This window comes from Salvia hispanica, chromosome 5 (genome assembly GCF_029641045.1).
Source record: "Salvia hispanica isolate PSC_SH4W2 chromosome 5, Shi_PSC_v1, whole genome shotgun sequence".
Lineage (NCBI taxonomy): Eukaryota > Viridiplantae > Streptophyta > Magnoliopsida > Lamiales > Lamiaceae > Salvia > Salvia hispanica.
The window spans coordinates 29,105,363-29,131,750 of record NC_142696.1 but is presented as its reverse complement, the minus strand read 5'-3'; the positions used below and the strand labels follow the sequence as shown (position 1 = coordinate 29,131,750).

Below are 26,388 nucleotides of genomic sequence, written 5' to 3'. Positions count from 1 at the left end.
ACCCAGCAGTATATCTGGGCTTAAAATTTGGGCAAGTGGTCCAACCGATCGAAAAAAAAATTGGGCCAATCGTCCAACCGATTAGAATAAAAAGTCCAACCCCTCCAAGGTTCACCTTAAGGGTTTGGGGGAGGGTGTTGGCAATTGAAACTATAAAATAATATTAGAACTATCCCACCTCGGTGTACAAAAAGAACTGAAATCAGTATATAAGTCTCATGGGCCCTTCTCCCATGGATTTCTATCAGCAAATAATATCACGAACTTTATCCCGAGTTTATTATTTCCCACCAATGAAAATATTCCAGCAAATAATATCATGATACGGATTTTTTTCGTAATTTCTTGATAACTTCGAGAGTTTCAAGATTTTCAACATTTGAGAATAGTTTTTCTTAAAGCATACCCTCCAAATTTGTTCTCCAGTCTATTAATATAGCCAGGATTTTTTCATTGTTGAGAAATGTAGTAACAAACTCGGGGTATAGTTCATGATATTATTTGTCAATTTCAAAGTTCGTGGGAAAATCCAACTTTTTGAAAGTTTTACGATATTAGGTGTGTGAATATCCTTTTTTTTTATATTCCTTTCATAATTTCGCACTAACTTTCCAGAAACCTAACTAGATTTCAAATACTCCCTCCGTCCCCCATTAAGAGTCACACTTTTTCATTTCGGTCCGTCCCCAATTAGGAGTCACACTTCATTTTTACCATAAATAGTAAGTAGGTCTTATATTCCACTAACTCAATTCACTCACATTTTATTATAAAACCAATATAAAAAATGGGTCTCACATTCCACTAACTTTTTCAACCAACTTTTTTTTACATTTCTTAAAACCCATGCCCGGTCAAAGAGTGACTCCTGCGGAGGGAGTATATGGCAAAACTTCTGATTTTGTATTAATTAACTCAATCGTGATTTGATTAGATTGAATTATGGAACATTTAAATGCAGAAAACAGCATCGAAAAATGTTTAGTTTTAGAGAATTTGGATTAGTTTTGAATAAATTATGATTTTAAGTTATTTTATTAAAATAAATAGAGTCTCATAATTGGAGCATGGCATGATTTCAGTTTCAGCAAAAGAGAATACCGTTAATATCGGGTCATCAGCATCGGTGAATCCCCAAATACATACGGCACCCGTGGGGCCCACCCGCTACTATAAAAGTACACCCACACTGATTTGGTCTCGCTGGAGAAAAACGGGATGACTCGGCTTCTGCTGCTAACCGTCGGTGTTCTGATCGTCTGCGCACGATCCGGATCGGTTTCCTTCGCCGATGATAATCCGATCAGTGAAGTCGTTGACGGTCTTCACGAACTCCAGTCGTCCAATATTCTTAAAGCAGTCGGCAACTCGCCTCACGCCGTCTCCTTCGCCCGCTTTGCTCATAAGTACGGGAAGACATACGAGAGCTCGGAGGAGATACAGAGGAGGTTCCACGTTTTCTCGGACAATCTGAGGATGATCCGAGCGCATAACACAAAGGGACTCTCCTACTCCATGGGACTTAACGGTAACTCCAACTTTTACTAGGAGTACCTACTGTTTCTCCATTTCTTCTGAATAAATCCATCTTTCTCCTATTACTCTTTCATGAGCAGAGTTTTCTGATCTGACATGGGACGAGTTCAAGAATCACACACTGGGAGCTGCACAAAATTGCTCTGCTACAAAAAATGGCAACCATAAGCTCACTCATTCTGTCCTACCTGATTCGGTATTTGCAGTTATACTGTACAAACTCCAAACTCCCCAACACACTGTCAACACATTATAAAATTTCGATCAACTGTTGACACTGTGTTGATATTTTTTGTTGCTGTTATTCTGTTGACATTTTCAAACGGTCCAGATCATGGTTTGGAGTTTGTACAATATTTAGAGTTTGGATTTGATTATATCCCTAATGATGCATACGTTTCATTCACCTACCAACTTAGCTAGTATTGACTTGGCTGCTATACTATGGATTGCAGAAAGACTGGAGGGAAAGTGGAATCGTTAGCCCAGTGAAAAGTCAAGGTGGTTGTGGATCATGCTGGACATTCAGGTAAGATGATTTTGGATTTTGGTAGTATTTTCTGAAAGAAACTATACATGGCTGATGGCTACACTATATATATGTGATGTTACAGTGCAACGGGAGCGCTGGAGGCGGCTTATGCGCAAGCATATGGAGGAAAGAGTATTTCCCTGTCCGAGCAACAGCTCGTTGATTGTGCTGGAGCCTTCAACAACTTTGGCTGCAGTGGTGGCTTGCCCTCTCAAGCCTTCGAATACATCAAATACAACGGCGGTCTTGAGACCGAGGCTGCATATCCGTACACTGCAAAGGACGGAGTATGCAAGTTTTCCTCTGAAAATGTTGCTGTCAAATTACTAGACTCTGTCAATATCACCCTGGTAAGATCTTGTACTATTTCTTTGTGGTGTTTTACTTTTTCTGCCTTTTAACACTTTTGCGAAACCGTAGGGTGCTGAAGATGAGCTTAAGCACGCGGTTGCATTAGTTCGGCCAGTGAGTGTCGCGTTTGAGGTGGTTACTGGATTCCGAAATTACAACAGTGGAGTCTACACCAGCGCGACATGTGGCAGCGATCCAAAGGTGTGTTTCATGCATCGCGGCAAAATTAGCCAGTAGCAAAACTAACTAATCTCTACGAACAGGATGTTAACCACGCTGTTCTCGCGGTTGGTTACGGAGTTGAAAAGGGCGTGCCGTATTGGCTCATCAAGAACTCATGGGGAGCCGACTGGGGTGACAATGGCTACTTCAAGATGGAGATGGGCAAGAACATGTGTGGTAAGTAAATTTTTTATTTTTATTTTTTAATTTCTTGTACTATAAGTTTTTGTGTTAAAATGAGTAATGATGGAGAGCTGGATGGCATTGCAGGTGTTGCTACCTGTGCGTCATACCCTATAGTTGCTTAAGCAAACATCTTCAACAAAAGCTACAGTTTGCACTACTTGTCCTTGATGTTTTGCATAAATGGACTACTAAAATAAGACAAGAGTTAGATCCAATTAAGTTTTTTAATGTACACCCTCTGTATATAAACTTAAATTGTCATCTTTCATGTCATTCTTGACAACATTTTAATTGTGCGATGTCCTAGCAATTTACTCCATCTCGATTGAAAGAATAGACTACACGGTTGTTGTTTTTTTAACTCAAAGCAGCAATTTATCCACCAACATGAATATAGCTGCAGCATAAAAACTTTATTTTTCTCCTATAGATAAACAACTGTAATTTTTTCCTTCTTTAAGAGTACGTAGAGACAATAGTAGGTACCTAATAGTGTAACTTATTTGTTAAAGAGAACATCTTTTTCCAATTAAGTTATACCAACTCCGTAACAAATTAACAACCACTCAAAATATTTGTAACCATTCGAAATATATTCATGTTAATGTGTTGATAACAAATTAGATAATGCCTCACTGTTTACAAATGAACTATACTTTATTACTGATAAATGAATTAAAATTTGCAAAGGCCACGGTTATGGTCGGCTTGAACTTAGGACCTTTAATCCAAGCATTAACCACTAAACCGCTTGACTAACACACATACTATAAATAAATTGTACTCTCCCCGTCCCATAAAAGATATCTCACTTTCCTTTTTAGTTCGTCCCATTAAAGATTTTACATTTTCATTTTTAGAAAAAAGTTCCCTCGCACAACAATATAAATATTATATTTTCTCCCCACCTAACATACAAAATAAAACTTCGTAAAATCCTGTGCCGTCCCACAAGTGTGACATCTTTTGTGGGACGGAGGGAGTAGTACTTAATTGTGTGGACAGGGTTGAAACCGAGCAATTGTAAGTGCCTTATGATCAATTGAAATGTACTCCATTAAAATGAATAGTATAAAACCAAGTAACTGTAAGCGTAGTCCAGTTGATAAAATGTTCATTTTCAACCATTATGTTAGAGGTTCGAGTCATTATGGGTGGATGGGGAACAATTATAGATCCTTTTTTTCTTAAAGCCAAAATACATTGTTAGGTCCTTATACTTTGATCAAAATGTTCATTAGGTCCTTATACAATTTTTTCGTTTTAATAGGTCCTTATACTTTTCACAATATTTTTATCAGGTCCTCGTACAATTTTTCATTTTAGTAGGTCCTTATACTTTTATCATAACTTTCATTAGGTCCTTGTACAATATTTTATTTTAGGGACTTTTTTTCATTTATTTTTGATAATAATCTAAATTTAATTTAACTTAATGAACTTTTTAATATTCCATTGTTTAATTTAGCATAGTCTATAAAGATAATATCATCTTGTTATCCAATAATCTCAATAAGTTGTAGAGAATAATAAAAAAGATTAATCGTGGTGATTGAAGATTAAAATCGAAGTTTTTTTTAGAATAACTATCTGAATTTTTAATTGATTATTTATATTTATATTGAAAGATACGTTTCCCTTAATATTTATAATCATAAGATAAGTTAAATAATAAAATTAAAAGCTTCATTAAATTTAATTAAATATAAATTATTATCTAAGATAAAAGTAAAAGAATGTCTTAAAATAAAAAATTATATAAGGACCTAATAAAAGATAATCAAAGTATAAGGACCTATTAAAATGAAAAAATTGTACGAGGATGTGATGAAATTTACGAGAAAGGTACAAGGACCTATTAAAACGAAAAAATTGTACGAGGATCCAATGAACATTTTGATTAAAGTATAAGGACCTAAGAATGTGTTTTGCCTTTCTTAAAAAAGATCAATTAGAATATATTACGGTGAATAGTGTTATTAACTTGCTAATTTATTATCGAAAGGTATTAAAATGAAAGATATGAATAAATTTGTAACTATAACAAAAAAGAGCAAAATATTTTATATAAATAATGTAGTTATCACCTAACTTTAATGAATCATCATTCATAAATCACCAAAGAAACCTACCTATACGTTTTCTTCTCATCAGCGCATTAATTTTGATATATATTGTGTTACTGAGTTTTTATTATCATGATTTTCCTTTTTTCATTTGGTACGTGAAACAAGTAGAAGAATAAACACATCATTTTCCTTAAAGTGGAGCCTCCAAGAGTATGGAGAGAACCCTTTCTTCATATTCATTTCTTCTATTTATAGCATAGCTCCACTTCAATCCCTAGGGTTGATCTTCTCAATTATGTCTGTGCGGCACAAGCGAGGCGGTCGATGGCATTCAGGAGTAGGGGTTGGCCCGTGGGAGCCGTGAGAGAGAAAAACGCGAGGAATGAGTCAGCGCGGAGCAGTGGTAACCTTGAGGTCACGGATTCAAACCCCGCCACCCGCTGGGAGACTTTCGGCCTCAATCCGCAAGCCTGGTCGAGCAGGATTAGTCGGATTCCGCCAAAAGATGAATTCGGTACACCTGTGGTTAAACCAAAAAAAAGAGAATTGAGAAGAGGCGATTTGGAGTTAGGCTGAAAACTGGTTTGGGAAGTGGGACCCCTAATGTCAATTTTCGAAATTATATCGTTGTAATTGTGATTTAAAATAAAATTGAATTAAAAATTGACCAAGTCTAAATAAGGTAATCCGATAATACCGGATACCCTAAAAAAAATTGAAACTATCCTATCAGAACTTGTATACTCCCTCCGTCCCCCATTAACTATCCACTTTTTACATTTTCGTCTGTCCTCCATTAATTGCCCGCTTTCACTTTTACCATAAATGATAAGTAGACCACATATTTTACTAACTTATGACACTCACAATTTATTATAAACCAATAAATAAAAGTGTGACTCATATTCCACTAACTTTTTAACCCAATTTTTTTTACATTTCTTAAAACTCGTGTCGAAACCAAAGTGGACAATTAATGGGAGACAGATGGAGTATAAGTGCATCCACAATGGGGTGGAGGATGCGACAGACGATGCATCCTCCGACCTCCGCCCATTCGTCCGCCAATGCAGCCATCGTCCGCGCCCGATCTATTGTCCGCGGACGAAGCGCCTCCTCCGCCCCTCCGTCCGTCGCATCGTCAGCCACTGTGGGCAACGCGGACGATGCGACGGATGATAGAAAGCGCTTTCGATTTTTTTTAAAAAAAATTCAATTCTTTTTGTCTATTTAAACGCCCAATTTCCATACCAATTCCCATCTTTCAATTTCTCATCTCCCAATTTTTCTCTCTCACCTCTCTCAACATCTCTCACTTTCCAACTTCCTCACTAAAAAAATGAATCCCGGCGGCGACGAATGGAGTACATCGGAAGCCATTACTCGAGCCATGACTCGGGCCTTATTCGATTGCGTTAATGATGATGCGGCAGAATGCTTGGCAGAAAATGGAGCGCGGGCGTGAAACAGCAGAGCAGGGCGGCAGCGGCGGCGCGGATCCCTCGGCCGATTTGACGTCGGACGTTTGTCCCCCGCGAGCACGACATAGCTCACCAACGTCTGTTCGCAGACTATTTTGCCGAGCAACCACGGTGGGGCCCGACGGTTTTTCACCGCCGTTTTAGAATGTGGAGAGATCTTTTTCTCCGCATTGTCCGTACGTTGGGGGACGTGATGAATACTTCCAGTATCGGGAAGACGGCATCGGCAGACCCGGACTTACGCCGTTGCAGAAGTGCACGGTTGCGATCCGGCAGTTGGCCTACGACACCACGGCGGATATGTTCGACGAGTACCTTCACGTCGGGGGGACAGATGGTCGTGATTGTCTGAAGACTTTTTGTAGGGGTTTGTGGAGGCTTATAGCAGCACATATTTGCGCAGGCCGACTGCTGAGGATTGCCAGACCCTGATGAGGATGCACGAGATGGTGCACGGTTTTCCTAGAATGCTAGGGAGCATCGACTGTATGCACTGGGAGTGGAAGAATCGCCCGACGGCGTAGAGAGGCCAATTTACTAGTGGATACAAGGGCAGCCACCCAACGATGATTCTCAAAGCCGTCGCTGACCATCGGCTCTGGATCTGGCATGCTTACTTCGGTGTAGCCGGGTCGAACAACGACATCAACGTCCTCAACTCGTCCACCCTCTTCGCCGATCACTGCAGGGGGCGCGCGGCCCGGCCATCGAGTTCACTGCCAACGAACGTCAATATCATATGGGGTACTACTTGGCCGATGGCATATACCCAAGGTGGCCTGTTTTTGTGAAGACGATCAGCTACCCAATGGGTAACAGGAGAGTGTTGTTTGCGGCAAAGCAGGAGGCTGCGCGGAAGGATGTGGAGCGGGATTTTGGTGTGCTCCAATCGCGGTGGGCAATAGTGAAAGGTTCGGTGCGTTTGTGGTTCAAGGAAGTCATCGCCGATGTCATGTATGCGTGTATCATCTTGCATAACATGATAGTCGAACAAGAAGCTGGACATGTCACCGATTATGCCGGTGATGAAGGTGGATCTAGCTCCAGTACGGCGACCCCGCCTGTCGCTCGAGGATTACTGATGGGCTTCAGTGAGGTTCTAGCTAGACAGACCTCAATGCGCAGCCAACAAGACCATGCAACGCTCATGAACGACATGATTGAAGAAGTTCGGAAGCGTAACGGCCATTGAGAATTTGTACTTTTTTTTTATTTCTTACTGTAATCTGAACTTTTAATGAAATGAAGTTATTTTTTTCAATTTTTTTAGTATTTAAATATTCAAATAATAAATAAAATGCTTAGGGCGGACTATAGTCCGTCCCATTGCAGGTGGAAGGGACGGAGGATAGAATGCTGATGTGGCGAAGTATAGGGCAGGGCTTAGGGTGTCGCATCCTCCGTCCCGTAATGGATGCCCTAATATTAAAAAAATTAGATATTAGGTATCCATTCCTAAAAAAAATCGGGTCTGGTAGTATTCAAATTGCCAGTTTTGGAGGTAGGTTTCAGTTTTCTTTCTAACAATATTTAACCATTTTTTTCTTAATATAGTACTTTTTATTTTACGCATTAATATTTGTGACATTCGTTACCATGACTATTGTTTGTAACATAAGATATTATGGAACACAAATCATATCGCTTCAAAGTAAGATGATACTTCCGTATACCCCATTAAATATCTCATATTTAAACGGTACTAATTTTAAGAAATTTTTTAACTTTGTTAATTGAAATGTTAGAAAAAAATTAGTGAGATGTGGATCTACTTATGTATATTAGTTTTATAATAAAATGTGAAAGAGAATGTGTTAGTAGAATATAAAGTCCACTCTCAAAAATAATAAAAGTGAATTGAGACATTTATTAAGGACCGGATAAAATAATATCAAAATTAAGTGCAGAATGAAGCAAATTACTTTTAACACTCTGCAAATTTATTCGACACGGATTGAATCGTGTCGCATAATGGTATCCCGCCGCAAATGTCAGGGACGGAGCTAGAGTATATTGAGAAGGGAAAAATGCCCCACCTCATTTTTCTATAGACATGTAAACATATTTACTCCATCCGTCCTCTGAAAATAGAAACTTTTGAAACTACACAAATTTTAATGTTAAATTGATAGCGTAAAAGAAATATAGAAAGAAAAGTGTGTTAGTGGAAATTGAGTCTCACCTCATTAGAAAGAAAGAAATATCCTAAAATAGAAAGTTTCTATTTTTAGGGGACAACCAAAAAGGAAATAGTTTATATTATACTCTCTCCGTAACAACTAAGTTGAGTCGTATTTCTTTTTGGAATGTCTTAACTAAGTTGAGTTTTTTTTTGACAAAACACGAAATATCCAATCACGCTTACTTTATTCCATCGTATACTTTACTCTCTCCTTATCTTACTTACTTTATTCATCTCTCATACTTTACAATACAATTTCTTAATCTCTATGTTCAAAAGTTTTGACTCAATTTAGTTATGACGGAGGGAATACTTTAGTATATGCATATTCAACTAATTTGCTTGCCCCATTCCCTTTAGAAAAAAAAAAAAGAATACTCCCTTGTCCAAAAAAAATAAAATGTGGACTCACAATCCACTATTTTTTCCAATCTCTTTCTTACTTTACCAATTATACACTAAAATTCGTGTCATTCATAACCTTGTCTATTTTTGGTGGATGGTGGGAGTATTTAACTTGCTCTTCCCTTACGATACAAGCACCTTAACCACACATAAAATAAGGCTGTATACTCCACCAGTTCCTTAAAAATAGATCACATTTGCCATAATACAATGTCCCTTAAAAGAGATCAATTTTATTTAAGAAAACTTTTCTCTCTCTCTCAATTAAGGTGAGTATCATTCTCCACTAACAATGCTTCAATCACTTTTTCTTTCTATCTCTCTTTTATTTTACTAATTGTGCGTTAAAATTCGTGTTGTTTTAAAATATTATCTATTTTTTAAAGAACACATGGACTATTTTATTACTTTAATATATGTATATATATTTTTACATTTATTTTTTTGCATGTTAATAGTTTTTCCCTTCTTTTATAATTTCCTGGCTCCATCTCTAATAGGTGTAGTTACGATTAGGGGTTGAGAAAAATATCGAAATACCGCATTTATTGTACCGAAAAAAAACAAAAAATACTGATTTTTCGGTATACCGCAATTTTCGGTTCGTATATCGCAATTTTATCATACCGTACCGAAAAAGTGCATACCGAAAAATCTCGGTATATGTTGAAATATTATAAAATAATTATATTATATTTATTATATTTATATATAAAATAGAATTAAAAAGAAATAATCACCCAAAATCCTACTTTTAAATATTTTGTTTATAAAATAGATTTATTTTGCATAACGATATTATATATCGTACCGTACTTCTGTATATCGTAAAAAGTGCGGTACAATAACGGTAAGATAACATTATCAAAAGTTAATCGTACTAAATATACCGAAAATTCAATATTATATCGGTATCATATCGCAGTTTTTGATACGATATGCAGTATGACGTTTTCAGTACTGTATATCTTACCGACCCACCCCTGATTAATAAGCCTTTCGACACCAAAATAGAGCCTCCTAGACTAAAAAATGAGAAAAAGGGATAATATTATTTACTCCATTTATCTAGTTTAGAAATTGTGCTGTTTTTGTGTTTGGATAAAGATAAGGCCTTTGACGATGATTCAGCATCTTTTCTCTTGTTTAGTTTCTACTCTTCCATTTCTCTCTCCAGTCTCCACCAATACATACGCCGTATACTGTAGCCGAGATGCCGATCGCCTTGCAGAGGTGCAACTCAGGCGGCGCCCACCCGATCGAAGAGCCAGGTTTCGTTCACCGCGATATGCCATTTGCTTCGTCGCCGTACGGTCCACCGGAGCTTTCGCCGCCCGATCAACGGTCATCGGATGAGGATCGCGGTTCGTTCTCTTCTTCATCAGCCAGTTCTTCAATCGGAAAGAACAGTGACGAGCATCCCAGCGGAGGCAGCGGCAGTGATGAAGACGAGGTGCAAAGTAACTTCAAAGGAGGACCATTGGACACCTTGGATTCTCTGGAGGAAGTTCTTCCTGTAAAGTACGTGATCTTGTTTATTCCGTCATATTTTTTGAAGAATCTTGTGAATTGGTATAATTATCTTAGCTTGCTCTGATGTTCCGTGGTTTTTAGGGCTTTTTGTTTTGTACGATTAGGCGGAAGGGGTAATATTTTCTGTATTAATACTCATTTAGTTATAATCAAGCTATGTGCGGATTTTGTATTGGAAAGAAAAAAATTTAAGTTATTAGGAGAGAAATGTGTTTATTCTATGCTGAACTCTTTTACTGGGTTGTGAATAGAAACATGAGTATGTTTTTAGGCTTCTTTGTATCTCATATCCATTCTTCCATTTTGGCTCTACAATGTTGTCTCTCATGAGAATTGCCAATTTATTTGGAAGTGAATTGGAGTATACAGTGCTAAGTTAATTGTTTCGTAACCAACTGCAACTATTGATTTGACGAGTTCCATTTAATACCCCTGGATTTCTCTTCTGCTAAGAAGCCAGTGTCCTCCAAAATCCTGTTTTGGATTGTGCATCCAACTATTTCTGGTTAATAGAGATTCCTAAAGGTCTTTTTATTCTGATGCACGGAGCAAAAGATTTATGATTATATCTGTTCATAAAGCAGCCTTCTAACTTGACTTGTGTTTGGAGAAGGTTCTATATTTATTGATGAGTGAACTCATTTTATTATATGTGATAGTTGTTTGTCTGGTTCCATATCCCACAAAATCTTCATAGAGGATTAATTTTGGATCATTATGCATCTGTAATGAGTTTATGGTGTCATCTTTAATTTCTCATTGTTGTGCACTTTATATAATGAAAGGCGACCATCATAAAAATGGCTTGCCAAGATACTGATACTGATTAGACATAGACAATATAGCACATGCTTATCTTGTGCTGCTGTGTCTTTACTTCATCAACATCCCAAAATTTCTGTGTCAGCAGAAGTATTTAATGTGAAGATGATATTCATTGTGTAAATTCATATGAATGTTCACAATTTTAAAAAGGCAATGATATGTCCTTCTCCTCTGTTTTACATTCTGTTGAATATAGTCATGTTCTTAGTAAGGTCAGTCTTTATGAATCTGTAGAAGAATGTTGGTAGCTGGATTCAACCACAAAACAGTTGGGAAAAAAGATCCCTCCAATAACTAGTTTTATTTCTCCAATTAAAGGATGCATGCAAATGGTATTGTTTGCTGTTTCTTGTTCGCTTGTTGCATTCATCCACTGTTTATGAAGTTGTCATCTAAATGCGGACTGATTAATCTGTCTTGTGTAAATATGATTGGATTATATTCTTTTTAGCTTTTGTTGCTAGATCTCACTGAATGCTAAGACCGTGCTCTTTAATATGCTCCATGTTTGTGTGGTGATTGTTTCATGGTTTATGGAATTTTATAGGAAGAGCATATCAAAGTTCTACTCTGGTAAATCCAAATCATTTACCAGCCTATCTGATGCTGCATCAATCCCCTCAATTGAAGAAATCACAAAACCAGAAAATGCTTATACAAGGAAACGCAAGAACCTGTTGGTCTTCAATAATATATGGGACAAGAATCAGAATAGCATTGTAAGGAATCGGATTGGTGGAATATCAAAAAGACCGACCAATTCTAGAAGTATGCTGTCTCTTGCCGCTAACACGAACTGCTCTGGAAGCAATAGTGGTGACACCTGTAATTCAAATTCATCACCACCTGGTTGCAGTCTTCCTCCTTTACCACCACATGTCAGGAGAAGTATGAAAAGTGAACTGTCATCATCACCTCCTGTTGATAAGTTTCCTTCATGGAGGTCTTTCTCCTTATCTGACCTGCAAGGTGTTGCTGATGCTGAAGTTGCTACTCCCAACACTGGTGGCTTATGAAGCAATAACACAGAAAAATAAAGCCTTATTTAACTGTGTTTTTATTTCATATCACCCTATGAATCTATATCATGATAGATGTTCATGCGGCGGAGACGTTTGTACCATCTTCTTGCTTGTGCTCATGCTTCTGCTTCTGCTTCTGCTTCTTGTAGCTGTTGTTTAGGCATCACCTGTTCCCATACATCCTTAGAGTGTAAACACTTAAAAATATAATTAGATTTTGCATCTAACTTTGTTTTTATATATTTGAATAAAATTCCCAAAGTCTTAGCTACAAACTATATTTTCTTCTGGCTGTCATTGCCTTTGAAATCTTCTCAAGTTGTATATGTTTAGAGTAAGTGTTGGAATCAATCCTTGAGATGAAGGGTGCCGGGTTCAATTTTTGTTTGTTCTGTTCTTGGATTTGGTGTGAATGAGCTTGCAAAGTCTGCTTGCTCGCAGAGGGGATTTCTGCTGCTTAACACAGTTTCTAAAATCTTCTCACATATTGGTTTATTGAGAATCTTTCCTCTTATTTTCCCCCCATCTTCCATTTGGGTTCAATATCTAGAGGAGCTTAAGATTTATGCTGGTTGCTACCAGATGATTGGATTGTAGGAATGCCAATCTGTGCAAGAGGATAGAAAGGAAATCAACTATTGAAGTTTCTGAATGGAGTGGTTAAGTTGCAACAGCAAAGTGACAGATGAAATCCTCAAAGGTACACTCTCGCATAGCTAGATCTTGACAAACTGTTCACCGTAGCATAAATTAGTTTATCCAACCATTTTTAATTCTTAAATACATGAGCATTTTGATATACCCTCAACGTGATAGCTCTACCTCAGACTCATGCTGTACATAAATGTCTTTTCACGACTAAGTTGGTGCATTGCAAAATTTCTATTTGTGGATGCATGTATTGTTTTCATAAGTTATGGAACTATAATGGGGTGACATATTATAAGAACCTGCAAGTTATAACCATTTATAGTCTATATGCTACACGGAACATTATATCGATATATCAATATTTGGTCTTCAGTGTTATGGAAATGTTGAGTCGTATATATCATGAATATCTAATATGTATGCATAAGCAAAAACAAAGTAAAGAGCTTTTAATGCCTTTCTATAAATAGTAAGTATTCAGTTATTAAAGTATAATTAATTTCCACAATATCAAATTATATAAGGAGAATGATAGTATGTGAAAAATTATGTACTGTATATGCATATGAACAAATAGTATATCTGTAATGTAAATTGTAATCCTTGTAAATAAATTTCAAGGTATATGAATAATAGTTTAATGACTTTATGCACATTAAAAACAAACAAGTTCATACTTCAGTTCAGCACTGATACTAGTATATTTTATTTTTTTAGTCTATATACATCGTATAATTTATATGCAATGAGTATGTATGCATTAAATGTGTTTAATACAGTAAATAAATCTATAAATGAAGGTAACTTGTTTCTCTAGATGAGTAGAACATTAACTATAAATTGTTCGCATGCGACAATGCATATACGTTTCCTTTTTGATGGAATTGGTTTTGAGGTTTATCCCACTTTTGATGAAGTTGCATGTGTTTTTGTTTGATTCTGATTTTGATAAATCATCCCAAATACAATGATAAAGTCTACTCATTTAGTTAGCTATGTAAATACATCCTTAAGTATTTCAAATTTTCGTCATTATTTGTTTATATGATGAAGTTTTAGAAGATATTTTGTTCATTTCTTAAAATTTGTAGATAAAACACATTCCATATTCTGAGGTTTTAGAATTAGAATAATATTTTACAACATATGACAAACATATGACTATAACACCTTTTGAGTATATTTTATATATCATCTGGAATTTAGAGCTCTGATGGTACAGCATTATTAAGATGATTTTAAAAAATTGTTTATAAAAAATTCAGTGATTATTAACATATACTCCCTCCGTCCCAAGGAAGATGTCCCTTTTCTTGGGCGGCACGGGATTTTATGCAACTTTATTTTGTGTGTTAAATGGAGAGAGTAAAGTAAGAAAGATGGGATAAAGTAGAGATAAAGGGGTTTCCATTTTAAATAATGGGTCATCTTGGTTTGGACAAACCAAAAAGGAAAGTGGGTCATCTTTAATGGGATGGAGGGAGTAAAATGTAATATTACACTTATTGCCCTTGGGTTAAGTATGCAAAGGGATAAAACAGGCAGAGCCAATTTGATAATGAATCAGGCTCTTCTCAATAGTAGTAGATATGCAATATTAGTTATTACCCTCTTGAAAGAAAGAGAAAAAAACTACCATTCTTCATTATTAAATTATTCACATAATTTTTTAATAATTTAAATTATATTATTTGTAAAAAATATCCATGCACACACAGTGGAGCAAACTTGTTGCATCACATTGAAACTGTTGTCCTACTTTCCGCTATGCATTAACTGTATGGAAGTTCCGCTAATCTATATTTGTCGTTTATCTTAATCTTTTATTGAGCCATGAACGACAAACATTATAATGGCTGATCGAATCTAGTTACATATATAAGAACCTTCATTGAAAGAAAGGAAAATGTACATACATGGTTGTGTTGATCAAGCAGACACTCTTTCTTGTGTAATCAACCAATAGTTTGAGTACTTAGCAATAATTGCTATTTGCTAATGTATGTAATTAACCAATAGTTTGAGTACTTAGCAATAATTGCTATTTATGTAAACAAGTAATCAACCAATTTGAGTGCTTTGCAATAATTGCTAATATATGAGACTTTGCTGCTCAATTAAAATCTACATGGGAAGTTTTTCACTGGGCGTTTTGAATCTATGACCCGCACTTTAAACCGTCACGAGGCTACCACTTGTAGTTAAATTAAATCAACCATTATGTACTGCATCTTTAAACTTACTTTGAATTCTTGAATTCTTGAATTAAGGTGTTTGCTTGTTGGGTTTTATTTATGACCACTAAGTTATAAGACTAATGAGATTTCTTACCCGAGTGGTTTTGCTAAACTATAATATTTCGGTTTGTTTAAATGTTGACATATATTATGTTCTTAGGGATAATAGTACTTGACAATAATGAAAAAAATAAAAAAATAAAAGGTGGAAACTTTATGAGAAATGTCATTGATTGTTTTTAGCCTTTATTTTCCCTGTTGTCATATGTGGAAAATCTGATTATCCTCAAGGGGGTGTATTGTGTGAAACTGGAGAATATGATTACAAATTATTTAGCAATGCCTTAGATTGATGGAACTTATAAACGAACCACATTCTAGATGTATTTTCCTTTTGTAATATCATTAAGAAAGCTTTATAAATTTGAACTTATTATTAGAGCCTTGTTTCTGTAATCCCTTGAATCATGGTCATTTAGGAAAGTAGTATTAGGTCGATGATATCAATGCCATTCTTTGCGTATGAAATGTGTACTGATTTCTAGGCAGGCTGGCCAAAAAAATCATGCATATTTTCCGGATGCTATGCTGTGATCCCAGTTGTGATACTAATTACTGTTTACCAAATATGATTTCTCTTTTGAGTTTATTCACCTAATAATAATTATTACCCTTTAAATTTATGTAACTATGATACGAACAACTTCATTGCCTCATCCTGCATTTAGGGTGCATAGCTTGCCACAACAACTTGTATAAATCAGGATTGCTTTGTAGATATTGCTTGAGCATCTGGCTTCCACTCCTGTTTAGTCTCCTTGAGATTTTCCTTTTTTTTCACTCGGTAGGTTGAACTTCTAGGCATCTTACTTTTAGGCACATACTAATTACTCCTGGATTTCTTTCCTGTTTTCTTATCAATATTATATGCAAAGTTGTGGATGCTAGTTGGATCTGATTTCATGACAGGATATGATGGCAGTCATTAATTGAGTTTTCCTGTGATGAATTGACGATGCTTTCCTTCTGATCCTTTTTACTTTATTTCTTGTTTATTTGGTTGTATTTTCTGGTATGATGACTCTAGAGCACCTTCTTCTGGTGATTCCTCTTTTCTTTCTGCATTGAGTATGAATTTTGACTTTACCAGATACCACTGCCGTTTTCTTGCTGGTTCATCTGCATAGACTATATAGCACATTTTGTCCATTAACTCCCTCTTCGATTATACTTTCTAAATATTTTTGTGTTGTCAGGATTTAACATCTGCCAGCTGTGCATAGCCTCATGGATGGTGCACGATATACAGTGACACTGGATGAGTTCAAGCTTTTTCATAGGATTGACATATCACTGTATGTTATTCTCGTCAGGGATCTGGTGCGTAACCCCTTGGAGTGCTTGTACATATTGGGCTTGTGGCTATGGTTGGAACGAGCAGGATTTTATCATTTCATAAGTAAGATCCTATCTCTTCCCCCATTTCTGATCAACGAGCTTGCTGATGAAGCAGTGACATGCATCAAGTCCACAAACATGCAGTTCCCTTTCTCATCTGAATCGATTGAAATCCCATTAACCCACAGTCTTGTGAAAAAAGATATATCTCTGCGGTTTTTCCATGAAAACCATCTTACCGCCTTCCATGGGATTGAAGGTTTGGTAAGAGGAGTCTGCATACCAGCTCTATCTGATATGCTGGAAAAAGATGGTTATGGTGGTTATGTCTATACTCCTTTGAAAGGTCAGATAATGGCACCTAGTCATGCTGCATCGACTTCATCTGTGAGCTCTGTGCGGGAACCATCTTCTGTTGAGAACCTGCCGATGCAAAGCGTTGCTAGCTTGAGTTGTGGTGATTACCCCCCTTCTTGTGGCAAGGGTGAAGTGTCACGGAATGAGAGGACGATGTTCGTGACATTCTCCAAAGGCTACCCGGTGAGTGAAATGGAGGTGAGGCAATTCTTCAGCAGGATTCTGGGGAACTGCATTGAGTCCTTCCACATGCAGGAGGTAAAGCGCGAAGAGCAATCTCTGTATGCTAAAATCGTGTTCTTGAGGCCATCGTTCATCAGTGCCATTCTCAAAGGAGTGAGCAAGGCAAAATTCACCATCAACGGTAAGCATATCTGGATGAGGAAGTTTGTACCCAGGAGCAACAAACAGGCGCCTTGAAGATGCTTGGAGCTTGTAGCTGCTGTTTCTTATGAAATGTAAGTATTTAAGATGCCTCCTTTTAGTGGTTGTTGTGTGTGTTTAGTCTTGAATTTGTATGAATAGTCTCACGAACATTGTATCAAAGCCTTGTTAGTTTATGGCTTTGGATGAATTACACCAGACTTTACCAAAAGTGGGTGAATTAAGAGTTAATTTGAAATGCATAGCGCCAGATATTAGGAAAATTACATTTAATGTTTTTATTATACACATAATATATATAGAAGGAGAAGTATCATTTACTGCCAATTTCCTTCATTGAAAAACAAGTTCAAATTTTGCCAACAAATTCTGTGGGAAAGTTTGTTTTCATTTTAGGATGGATAGCGTTTTATAAAATGAATCCTAGTTGGATTTGACTATTGAAGTCAAGGTGTTTCAAGTTTCAACTCTTCTTGAATGCGTTTTACTTTCTTTTTTCTGTCACTTCATCTCCTGGTTTTTGGTCTTTTTGACATTGTTTGCTCTTTCTCCCTTTCAAACCATGTTCTATTCCTCGTATTTTGCCATTAATTAGGTGTTTCTAACGTTCTGAGCTCCAATAATTGTTAGTATTTCGTGTGACACATCCAAAGTATCAGTGAGGATTACTTTGTATAGAGTCGTAAGTCGTTCCATGTGATCAACTCTTCTCTTTCGTGTAATCCTCTATTTACACAAGCAAATTACTATTACTGCTCTCTCGGTATTTTTTTTTTTTGGTCCCAATTTTCTATTTTAGTTTATTTCTTTTTAATTGTTTTATTTTATTTTTACTATTTTTGCCAATGTATTTTACATTTCATTAACTAACTTTACTTACAATTAATTATTAATAATATGATATTACAATTAATTATTAATAATATGATATTCGCATTTCACTGATTTTTTCGACTTAGTATTTTTAAAAATATGTGTCGGATCAAAATGGAATTAGGATATATTAGGATCAAAATGTGTCACATATATTAGGAGTAAGTATTATTTTCTCACAAACAACCACATCTATCAGGGATGGAATTAGGATTCCAACCTTGTGGACTCAGTTCGATTTTAAAAATTGTAGGGCATTTAAGTCATCTTTACAATTTTAGGATATTTCCTCGGCGGCGGGCAGTGATTGTTTAAAGTGGCATCTACGTGGATGTCATAAATAAATGAATCAATGTCAAATGAACTTGAACCAAAATAAAGTATAATTAGTAATGTTAATAACAATAGAATAGATTTTTGTGAGAGTTTGTGTGAAATAACAAACTAAAAACTAAATAAAGTGACAGAGAAAATATATAAAGAAGAAGCTCATATTTTTTTGGAGTAAGATAATTTGAGATAAAGAAGTAAATCACGAAATAATTAAAAAGAACTTAACTGAGGTAAATTAAAGTGAAATAGAAAATCAAAACTAAGTTAAACTTAAATTATATTAAACTAAATTTAAATTAAAATGAAATAGAAAATAAAAATAAGAATAAAAAAGAGCTCGGTCTCTGGACCTATAGTAACTGAGACCAAATATCTAACAAACTGCACCATAATATAGAAGTATATATACTACATTTATCCACCAAAAATACTCTCCTGGGTGGATGACATGGGGTTTAATGAGATATTGATAAAGTAAGAGAAAAAAGATCGAAAAAAATGGTAAAATATGACAAAAAGAAAAAAAATGAGTAAAATATGATAGAGAAAAAATAAAAGTGGGTAAAATATTTGAGAGAAACTTAAGCCACATCTAGCAGAGGATGCGTGGAACAACAAGCCGACTTCGACAGGATGTCCAATTTTAAGGTGGCTGATTTAGTCTTACTCGGGTACAAGCATATCGGCAAGGCTAGGTGGCTAGTCCGCAATATGTCAAGCTCTCACGCTGATTCTATAGACCTTTTGCAATCACCAAACGAATAGGACATGTGGCATATCGCCTTGAATACGAGCACAACATCGGATGATGCCATGGAAGTTGAACCATACTCGAGCACAAGATGTAAGATTTTTATTAGCGAACATGAATAATTATTTGTTAAGATGATGAAAATGTAAAGAATGAAAGGGAGTATTATAGTCGTAATTATAAATTTGTGAACAAAATAGAAAACATTTGGTGGCCCATTAACAGTGCAATAAGCATAAATGAAGCAAGCCCACACTCTTAAATGATTACTTATATATAGCCGTTGCAATATCAAAATCCTACTACTATTTCAAACGGCCTAAATTGAAGCCACCCTCTCTACAAATACTCGGTTGAGGATTTTCCCCAAAAGCATATCATATCATATCAAATCATCTTTCTCTCAATTCAAACTCACTCACAGTTACAAACAGAGCATTGCATTACCTTACCTCACGCATCGCAATGGCTTCTTCTTCATCGAGACGCTCGTGCTCATTCCTCCTTCTCCTCCTCTCATTCTTCAATTTCATCCTCTTCATCCTCTCGGCCGCCTCCATAGCGCCTACGCTCGCCCTTCGAATGCCGCCGACCTCCCTCGGGTGGGCGTTCCTGATGATCTCCTCCGTGTCGCTGCTGTCGTCGTTCGTCGGATTCTACTCGCATTTCTGCTTCGTCACGCACGCCTCGCTCCTCCTGGCGTCGTCGGCGGGGCAGCTGCTGGGGATGCTGGCCCTCTTCACCAAGGAGAAGCCGAGCCTGGAGATGCTGAGATCCCCGAGGGATCCGAGGGAGGCGAAGCTGCTGGTGAGGCTGGAGTGCGGGCTTCTGATGGCGATGATTGTGATGCAATTGTGGATTCTGTTGCTCAGCTGTGTGGTGCACAGCTGCAGTGTGAACGCGGAGGGGAAGATCGCTGAGGAGCCGGTTGTAACGGCAACGGCGAGTGAGATGAAAAACAGGGATTTTGATGAGAAGATGATCAATAAGTATGGCAAATGGAACGAGTCTGATGTCTGATTGTTTCTTTCTTACTAGTATATCATTGTTTATTTTATTTATTTTTATGTTTAATTTTGTTCATAAATAATTAGGTTTCTATTGATGTTCATTGATTAATGGAGATTTGTGTATTTTTATTTGTTTAATTTGGGTGTTCGGAAATTCTTGCTACCCTAAATTTATGTTGCCAAAAAATTATATGGATCAACATAATATTTATCATGTAATGATTATACTTCCTCCGTTCCTAAAAAGTGCAAACTATTTTAGTTTGTCTCTGAAAAGTATGAACTTTCTAATTTTAGAATAGTTAAACAACACATTATTCTTGTAAATCATTTTATTTACAACTTATACCATTACACTACACTACTAATGACGTGGAACTCACTCTCCACTAACACTACTTTCACTACCTTTTATCTATCTCTTTTACTTTATAAATTATATATTAAAATCCATGCCGAATTAAATGTTCATATTTTTTTATAGACGGATGAAGTAATAATTATCATATCAAAACACAACTACAGGGTTACTGGGATGAGTCACATGCATAATTATTACTCCCTTTGTCCCACTTTAGCAGTCCCGGTTGAGTTCAGCACGGGTTTTAAGAAATACAAAGGAAAGTTGATGAAAAAAGATAGTGGAATGTGGGTCCTACTTTTATATATTAGTTTTATAATAAAATGTGAGTGGAAAAAGGTGAGTGAAATATGAGGCCTATTACCAATTATGGAATATTCCAACCGGGACTGTTAAAGTGGGACACCCAAAAGTAGTAAACCAGGACTGCTAAAGTGGGACAGAGGGAGTATTATTGACTGATGAAAGTTGATTACTTAGCTTAAAGTTGTCTATCAAAAGCAAGTAACTTCAAATATATTAATTATACTCCCCCCGTCCGTGAAAAAGTGTCTAATTTTGCGATTTTGGGATGACCACGATTGAGAGTCTCATTTGTTTTTCTCTATTGAACTCATCATATACCTAACTCATTATACTCACATTCTATTATAAATTCAATATATAAAAGTTAGATTCACTTTCCACTAACTCATTTCTCCATTTTAATTTTTAGGTAATTTTAAACGGAGGGAATGATAAAATTTGAGTATAATGCGTTAAATGGAAAGTGAGATCCACACACCAAAGATGGAAAAAATAAATATGGATATTATTTCGTAGATGGACTGAAAGAACAAATATGGAAACTATTTCGTGGATAAAGGAAATACCAAGTAAATTTATTGGTGCATTTTTATTACAAACTCGTTGATCATTTTCAAAAAAAAAAATTTAGTTAGCTAAGACAAGTCTTAGAGTGAATTTATAATATCGCGAGGGGTCTTTAAACTCTTAAGGGTTATTGACAAACACGGATTTTGCATGTTTCTAAGGGCTAGATTTGACTCGTTTTAAATGTCAATCATGCAAATTATGTTCTTAAATTGCATATGTTATACATTTGGTATTTTCGATGTGTTTGTTGATAAATGAATAAAGATAGAAAAAGGCCAAGGTGCAGCAGCCTCTGTTCGAGCTTATTCTGCCAGCGATTTTGAAGTCCAATCATTGCTTAATGCATACCATTCTCTTCGTCTTCGAAAGATCTTCGCGTGGATATCTCGCATGTATCAATCGGAGTTCTGTGGAGAAAGTTATGGCTATTCTACGAACATTGCGCAGTGCAGTCAAAGCTGGCGGGAATTTAGGCGGAAATTCGCGGAAGAAAAGAAATTATTATATTGTGAAGCCCAATCTCTCCTATTTCTTGAAGGCCACGAAATTATCAAAAAATAAACCTTTTTCCAACCTATAAATACCTCTAACCTAATTCATAATCTCTATCTCAGAGCCTCCAATCCTTCCCCCTCTACACATTCTCTCATCCCACATTCCACACTTATATTCCTCCATCTTTCATTGGAGCGGAGCTTTGCAGATCCAGGCAAAAGAAGACTGAAAATTGAAGATTCAACCTTGGGTTTTATCTATTTCTTTCATGTCTCGTACTTAATTGGTATATTTACTTGTCTATGAGTAGAACATCTTTTGTGGATTTTTTGGTGAAGATATTCAATTGATTTTCCTCGTTAGCTCTTGCAGTTATTTGATTTATCCTTGTGCTTTCTATGTTCAATTTATTAGCTACCTTTTGAATACATGCTAGAGTTGATTAGAGTACTCGGGAGACAAAATAATTGACTTGGACGAGGGATAATTCACACTTTAATTCAATAGAACTCGGGAGAGTTGAGGTCATTGGTCTTACAATCATTTAGGAGTTAGATCTAAGAATTAGAAGGGGACTTCAATTATTACACCTAATCTACGGATTTCTCACCTCGGGAGGGGGTTTAATCTAGTTAAGTGACCGACTTAATAACTCTAGAGACCGTAATTTAAGAAAGTCAATTGTGTTTTGAATCCTTAAATTCTACTTTCATACGCCTGCTTTGTATCATTGTTTTTATGCTTTTTGTTATTTGTTTATTTATTTTCTGTCTAGTTTAATTAATTCAAAACTAAAAACTCCATGTCTCTAGATAGTATGTGATGCTTAGTATATGGTAGTCAGTTGCAATCTTATTCCATGTGTTCGATATCCCGGTACTGACCTTTAGCTATACTAGATCTACCCTATATGCTTGCAGGTATTTTTAGTGCTAATAAATAGTACATCAGTTATACTTATAACTAGAGGTGGCGAAACGGGTTATCCGCGGGTACCCACACCCGACAAGTCGGGTACCCATACCCGATTTTAGCCAAATTTGTTGTCCCAATACCCGCCCCGCGACATACCGGGATTACCCGATACCCTTATCGGGTATCCCGTACCCGACATTACGGGTAACTCGTACCCGACCCCAAATCCTAATAAAAAATTTAAAAATCATAATAACCGTCAATGTTCCCTAATTTACTCTATTAATATCGATGGTAAACGTTGAATAGATTGAATATAAAAGTGATGAGACACTCTATAGCTAATTCCGGTGAGTTTTCAATTGTATGTTCGTTAGAATATAAAAATCTTTTAAAAAAACTCTTAGATTATATAAAGTACTTCCATTGGTCCGCCTTAATAGATGCATTTCATTTTCTTCACTCATTTTGGAAATATAATAATATAAACACTCTTCTCTACATAATCTCTCTCACTTTATTTTTTCTCCGTTCTAACTATTTATTTTTAATTTTCCAAAATGAGTGTGTATATGGCTATCATTATCTAACTATTTACTCTTTTTTTTACGGAGAGAGTATTAAAAGATGGAATATGACTAATACTAATAATAACGGGTATTATCGGGACTAACGGGTATACCCGCGCGGGTGACGGGTATACCCGCTACCTGCAAAATTCTAAAACATCCTACCCGATCTTGCCCCGTTTTCCGTTATTGTCGGGTAACGGGTACCCAATATCCAGCGGGTAGCAGGTCGAGATGGAAATTACCCATTACCCGCTACCCATTTTGCCACCCCTACTTATAATAATGTTTGAAATTATTTTTTCCGTTTTTAACCTTTTAACTAAAATACCCCAAACCTCTTAAAGGGTATGTTAAACATTATGTAACAACTTGAGTACTGATTTATGATTAGAGATGCCAACAGTTTGGGAACCGACGGTTACGATTCAGAACCCCGGTTCCGGTTGTGGAAATTGTCGAACCAGAACCGAACCGCGAGGATGTTTCGCGGTTACGGTTCTAGTTCCAAAACCGGTGTTACAGTTTTAGTTCGGAACCGCCGATATTCTGGATGTTTTTGACAATTTTTCACAATTCCAAACCGCCATTTTCCAACGTTTTTTTGCGATTTCGGCCCAGTTTTCCAGCGATTTTTCGCGGTTCTGGCACAGTTTCTATTCCAAAATTTTGGAAACCTAAGCTGAACCATGGTCCAAATGTGACGGTTTCGGTTCCATTTAAATCTCACGATTCCGATTTGGAACTGTAACTGCCAGTTACAGTTTTGTGGTTAACCATGCGAACCGTAAATCTTAGGCATCTCTATCTGTGATTATGGTTGTATGGATACCTGATGAGATACGAAGCTTTTTTGACATAGTATTTAATTTTTTTATGTTATTTCTTTTTATCAAAGTACATTTAACAATATAAGCATATTTCTTCTCAAAATCTATGTTAGAAATTAAATTATACACCTTCTATCCCAAAAAAAAAAAAAAACTCTTTCTATTTTGGTTCGTCTCACAAAATTAGTGTACTCCTTTTTTTAACTCTTTTCTCTCTAATGAGATGAGTCATATTTTGTTGTTTGACCACAGGTGTACCGAATCCACCTTTGGCGTAATCCGACTAATCCTATTCGAACAGATTTGTGAATTAAGGCCGAAAATCTCCCAGCGAGTGGTGGGATTTGAAACCCGTGACCACAAGGTCACCACAGCTACTCGCTGCCATCTGCGCTACGACCCGATGGTGAGGTGAGTCCTATTCTCTACTAACAACTCCAAATATTTTTTTCTTTTTACATATCTCTTACTTTATAAATTATTTATTGAAACTCGTGTCATCCAAAAGTTTTTATCTTTATGGAACAAAGTAAATATATATTATTTAAATATTTAATTTTCACAAAAGTCATACTTGATAGTCAATAAATTATTTAAGTTCATGGAATAAAAAAAATATAATTAAATATGTTTAGACATGCATGATCCTCCTGTTTGCATATATTTTATGAGTTGTTCAGTTTGCAAGATTGTATCTCGAGATTAAATATTTAGTGTGTTTGGTTCCTGAGATTGAATCTTATAACTTAATCACCATAGATGGATAATCTCACAATTAAATCATAAATTATATTTTAATATACTATCTTATCTAGAAAACTGAAGACCGTATAATAAAATTTGCTCAACATAAGATACAAGCCACAAATCTAGTTATATATTCTACTATCTAAAAACAGTTACATATATCAACAAAATATTATTAAAAGTGTATTTATTGACCTTAACAATATACACATATAATTATCATAATGATGTAATAATAATGTAAAGTAATCATACAAACGATTGTATTTTTTTTATATGGAGTATATTAACAATTATAAAATAATCAGTGGTCCCTAAATTTCGTAAATTGTACTACAATAAATTAATATTACTACTAACTTAAAAGTCTCTTTTTATTTGAGTTGCACTTTTTTGGGTTTGGAATATGGTGTATTAAAATTGAGAATTCTGGTTTGATTAATACAATGATGAAAAGATTATTAAAATTTCATGAGAAGCAAATCGACATATGACGAATGAGAAACGACGGAAAGACACAGCACAATTGCATAAGAAAAAAAACCGAAAGTGATAAAACAATTTAATTAATTAGTCCCGCCGAGGACGCCCTTGAGCTTCTTGATCTGCGCGACGTCAAGGAAGGTCGTCTTGGCGACGAGCTCAGTGGGCAAATCGTTCTTGAACAGCGCATAGTCCGTGAGTTGCAGTCCCGGGTTCTGCGTGCTGAAGCTGACGTACGCGAGCGCGGGCCCCTTCCCGGAGTTGAACTGGAAGTGCAGCAATCCCTGCGGGAACACCATTATGTCTCCCTTGTTCAGCGTCTTCAGGTACACCGTGTTTGCGAACGACGAGATGAAGCCCGCGCATATGGTCCCCTCGATGACCACGATGAGCTCCGAGCCCGCCGGGTGGGTGTGGATGGGGATCACGCCCCCGACTGCTAGGTCGAGGCGCGCGATCGAGATCCCCAGCCCGTTCACGCCCGGGAACTGGCCGTCGAAGGCTGGGGTGACCGCTGCGCTGATGATGTTGGTGGTGTTGCCTGCGGCTGCTAGGCCGCTGTAGGCGAAGTCCTTCTCAGTCACCTTTTTCTTGCAGGGGTAGCCGGAGGGGGTTGCGGGGAGGCTGAGGTCCGCCACGCAGAAGTCTTGGACGAGGCCGTCCGCCGCTGCCAGGAGGAGGGAGAGCGCCACCAGGTATTGGATTTGGACCTTCATTCTTTCTTCTTTTTTTGTTTTTGGTGCTAGCTTGGAGGATAAGTGTATTTTGGTGGAG

At 36.5% G+C, this 26,388-nt stretch overlaps 5 protein-coding genes across 5 annotated transcripts; 4 read left to right on the top strand and 1 right to left on the bottom strand.

The window, feature by feature from the left end:
• Positions 1–1,200: 1,200 nt before the first annotated feature.
• Positions 1,201–3,188, top strand: LOC148926607 (vanillin synthase, chloroplastic-like). Its single transcript, XM_089058360.1, has 7 exons — positions 1,201–1,528; positions 1,617–1,732; positions 1,992–2,065; positions 2,151–2,418; positions 2,489–2,620; positions 2,683–2,818; positions 2,912–3,188. Exons 1-7 carry the CDS (start codon positions 1,219–1,221, stop codon positions 2,947–2,949), a joined length of 1,074 nt encoding a protein of 357 aa, XP_088914486.1. The 5' UTR covers positions 1,201–1,218; the 3' UTR covers positions 2,950–3,188.
• A 6,884-nt stretch (positions 3,189–10,072) lies between these two features.
• Positions 10,073–12,445, top strand: LOC125192918 (protein OXIDATIVE STRESS 3 LIKE 2-like). The gene is made up of 2 exons (XM_048090594.2): positions 10,073–10,485; positions 11,870–12,445. The coding sequence occupies exons 1-2, from the start codon at positions 10,178–10,180 to the stop codon at positions 12,336–12,338; spliced, it is 777 nt and encodes a 258-aa protein (XP_047946551.2). The 5' UTR covers positions 10,073–10,177; the 3' UTR covers positions 12,339–12,445.
• A 466-nt stretch (positions 12,446–12,911) lies between these two features.
• LOC148926606 (uncharacterized) lies at positions 12,912–17,609 on the top strand. Its single transcript, XM_089058860.1, has 2 exons — positions 12,912–13,044; positions 16,489–17,609. Exon 2 carries the CDS (start codon positions 16,520–16,522, stop codon positions 17,405–17,407), a length of 888 nt encoding a protein of 295 aa, XP_088914986.1. The 5' UTR covers positions 12,912–13,044; positions 16,489–16,519; the 3' UTR covers positions 17,408–17,609.
• A 2,038-nt stretch (positions 17,610–19,647) lies between these two features.
• On the top strand, positions 19,648–20,476 carry LOC148926605 (Putative membrane lipoprotein). Its single transcript, XM_089058613.1, has one exon. It carries the CDS (start codon positions 19,794–19,796, stop codon positions 20,346–20,348), a length of 555 nt encoding a protein of 184 aa, XP_088914739.1. The 5' UTR covers positions 19,648–19,793; the 3' UTR covers positions 20,349–20,476.
• A 5,102-nt stretch (positions 20,477–25,578) lies between these two features.
• Positions 25,579–26,388, bottom strand: GER3 (germin 3). Its single transcript, XM_089058219.1, has one exon. It carries the CDS (start codon positions 26,328–26,330, stop codon positions 25,698–25,700), a length of 633 nt encoding a protein of 210 aa, XP_088914345.1. The 5' UTR covers positions 26,331–26,388; the 3' UTR covers positions 25,579–25,697.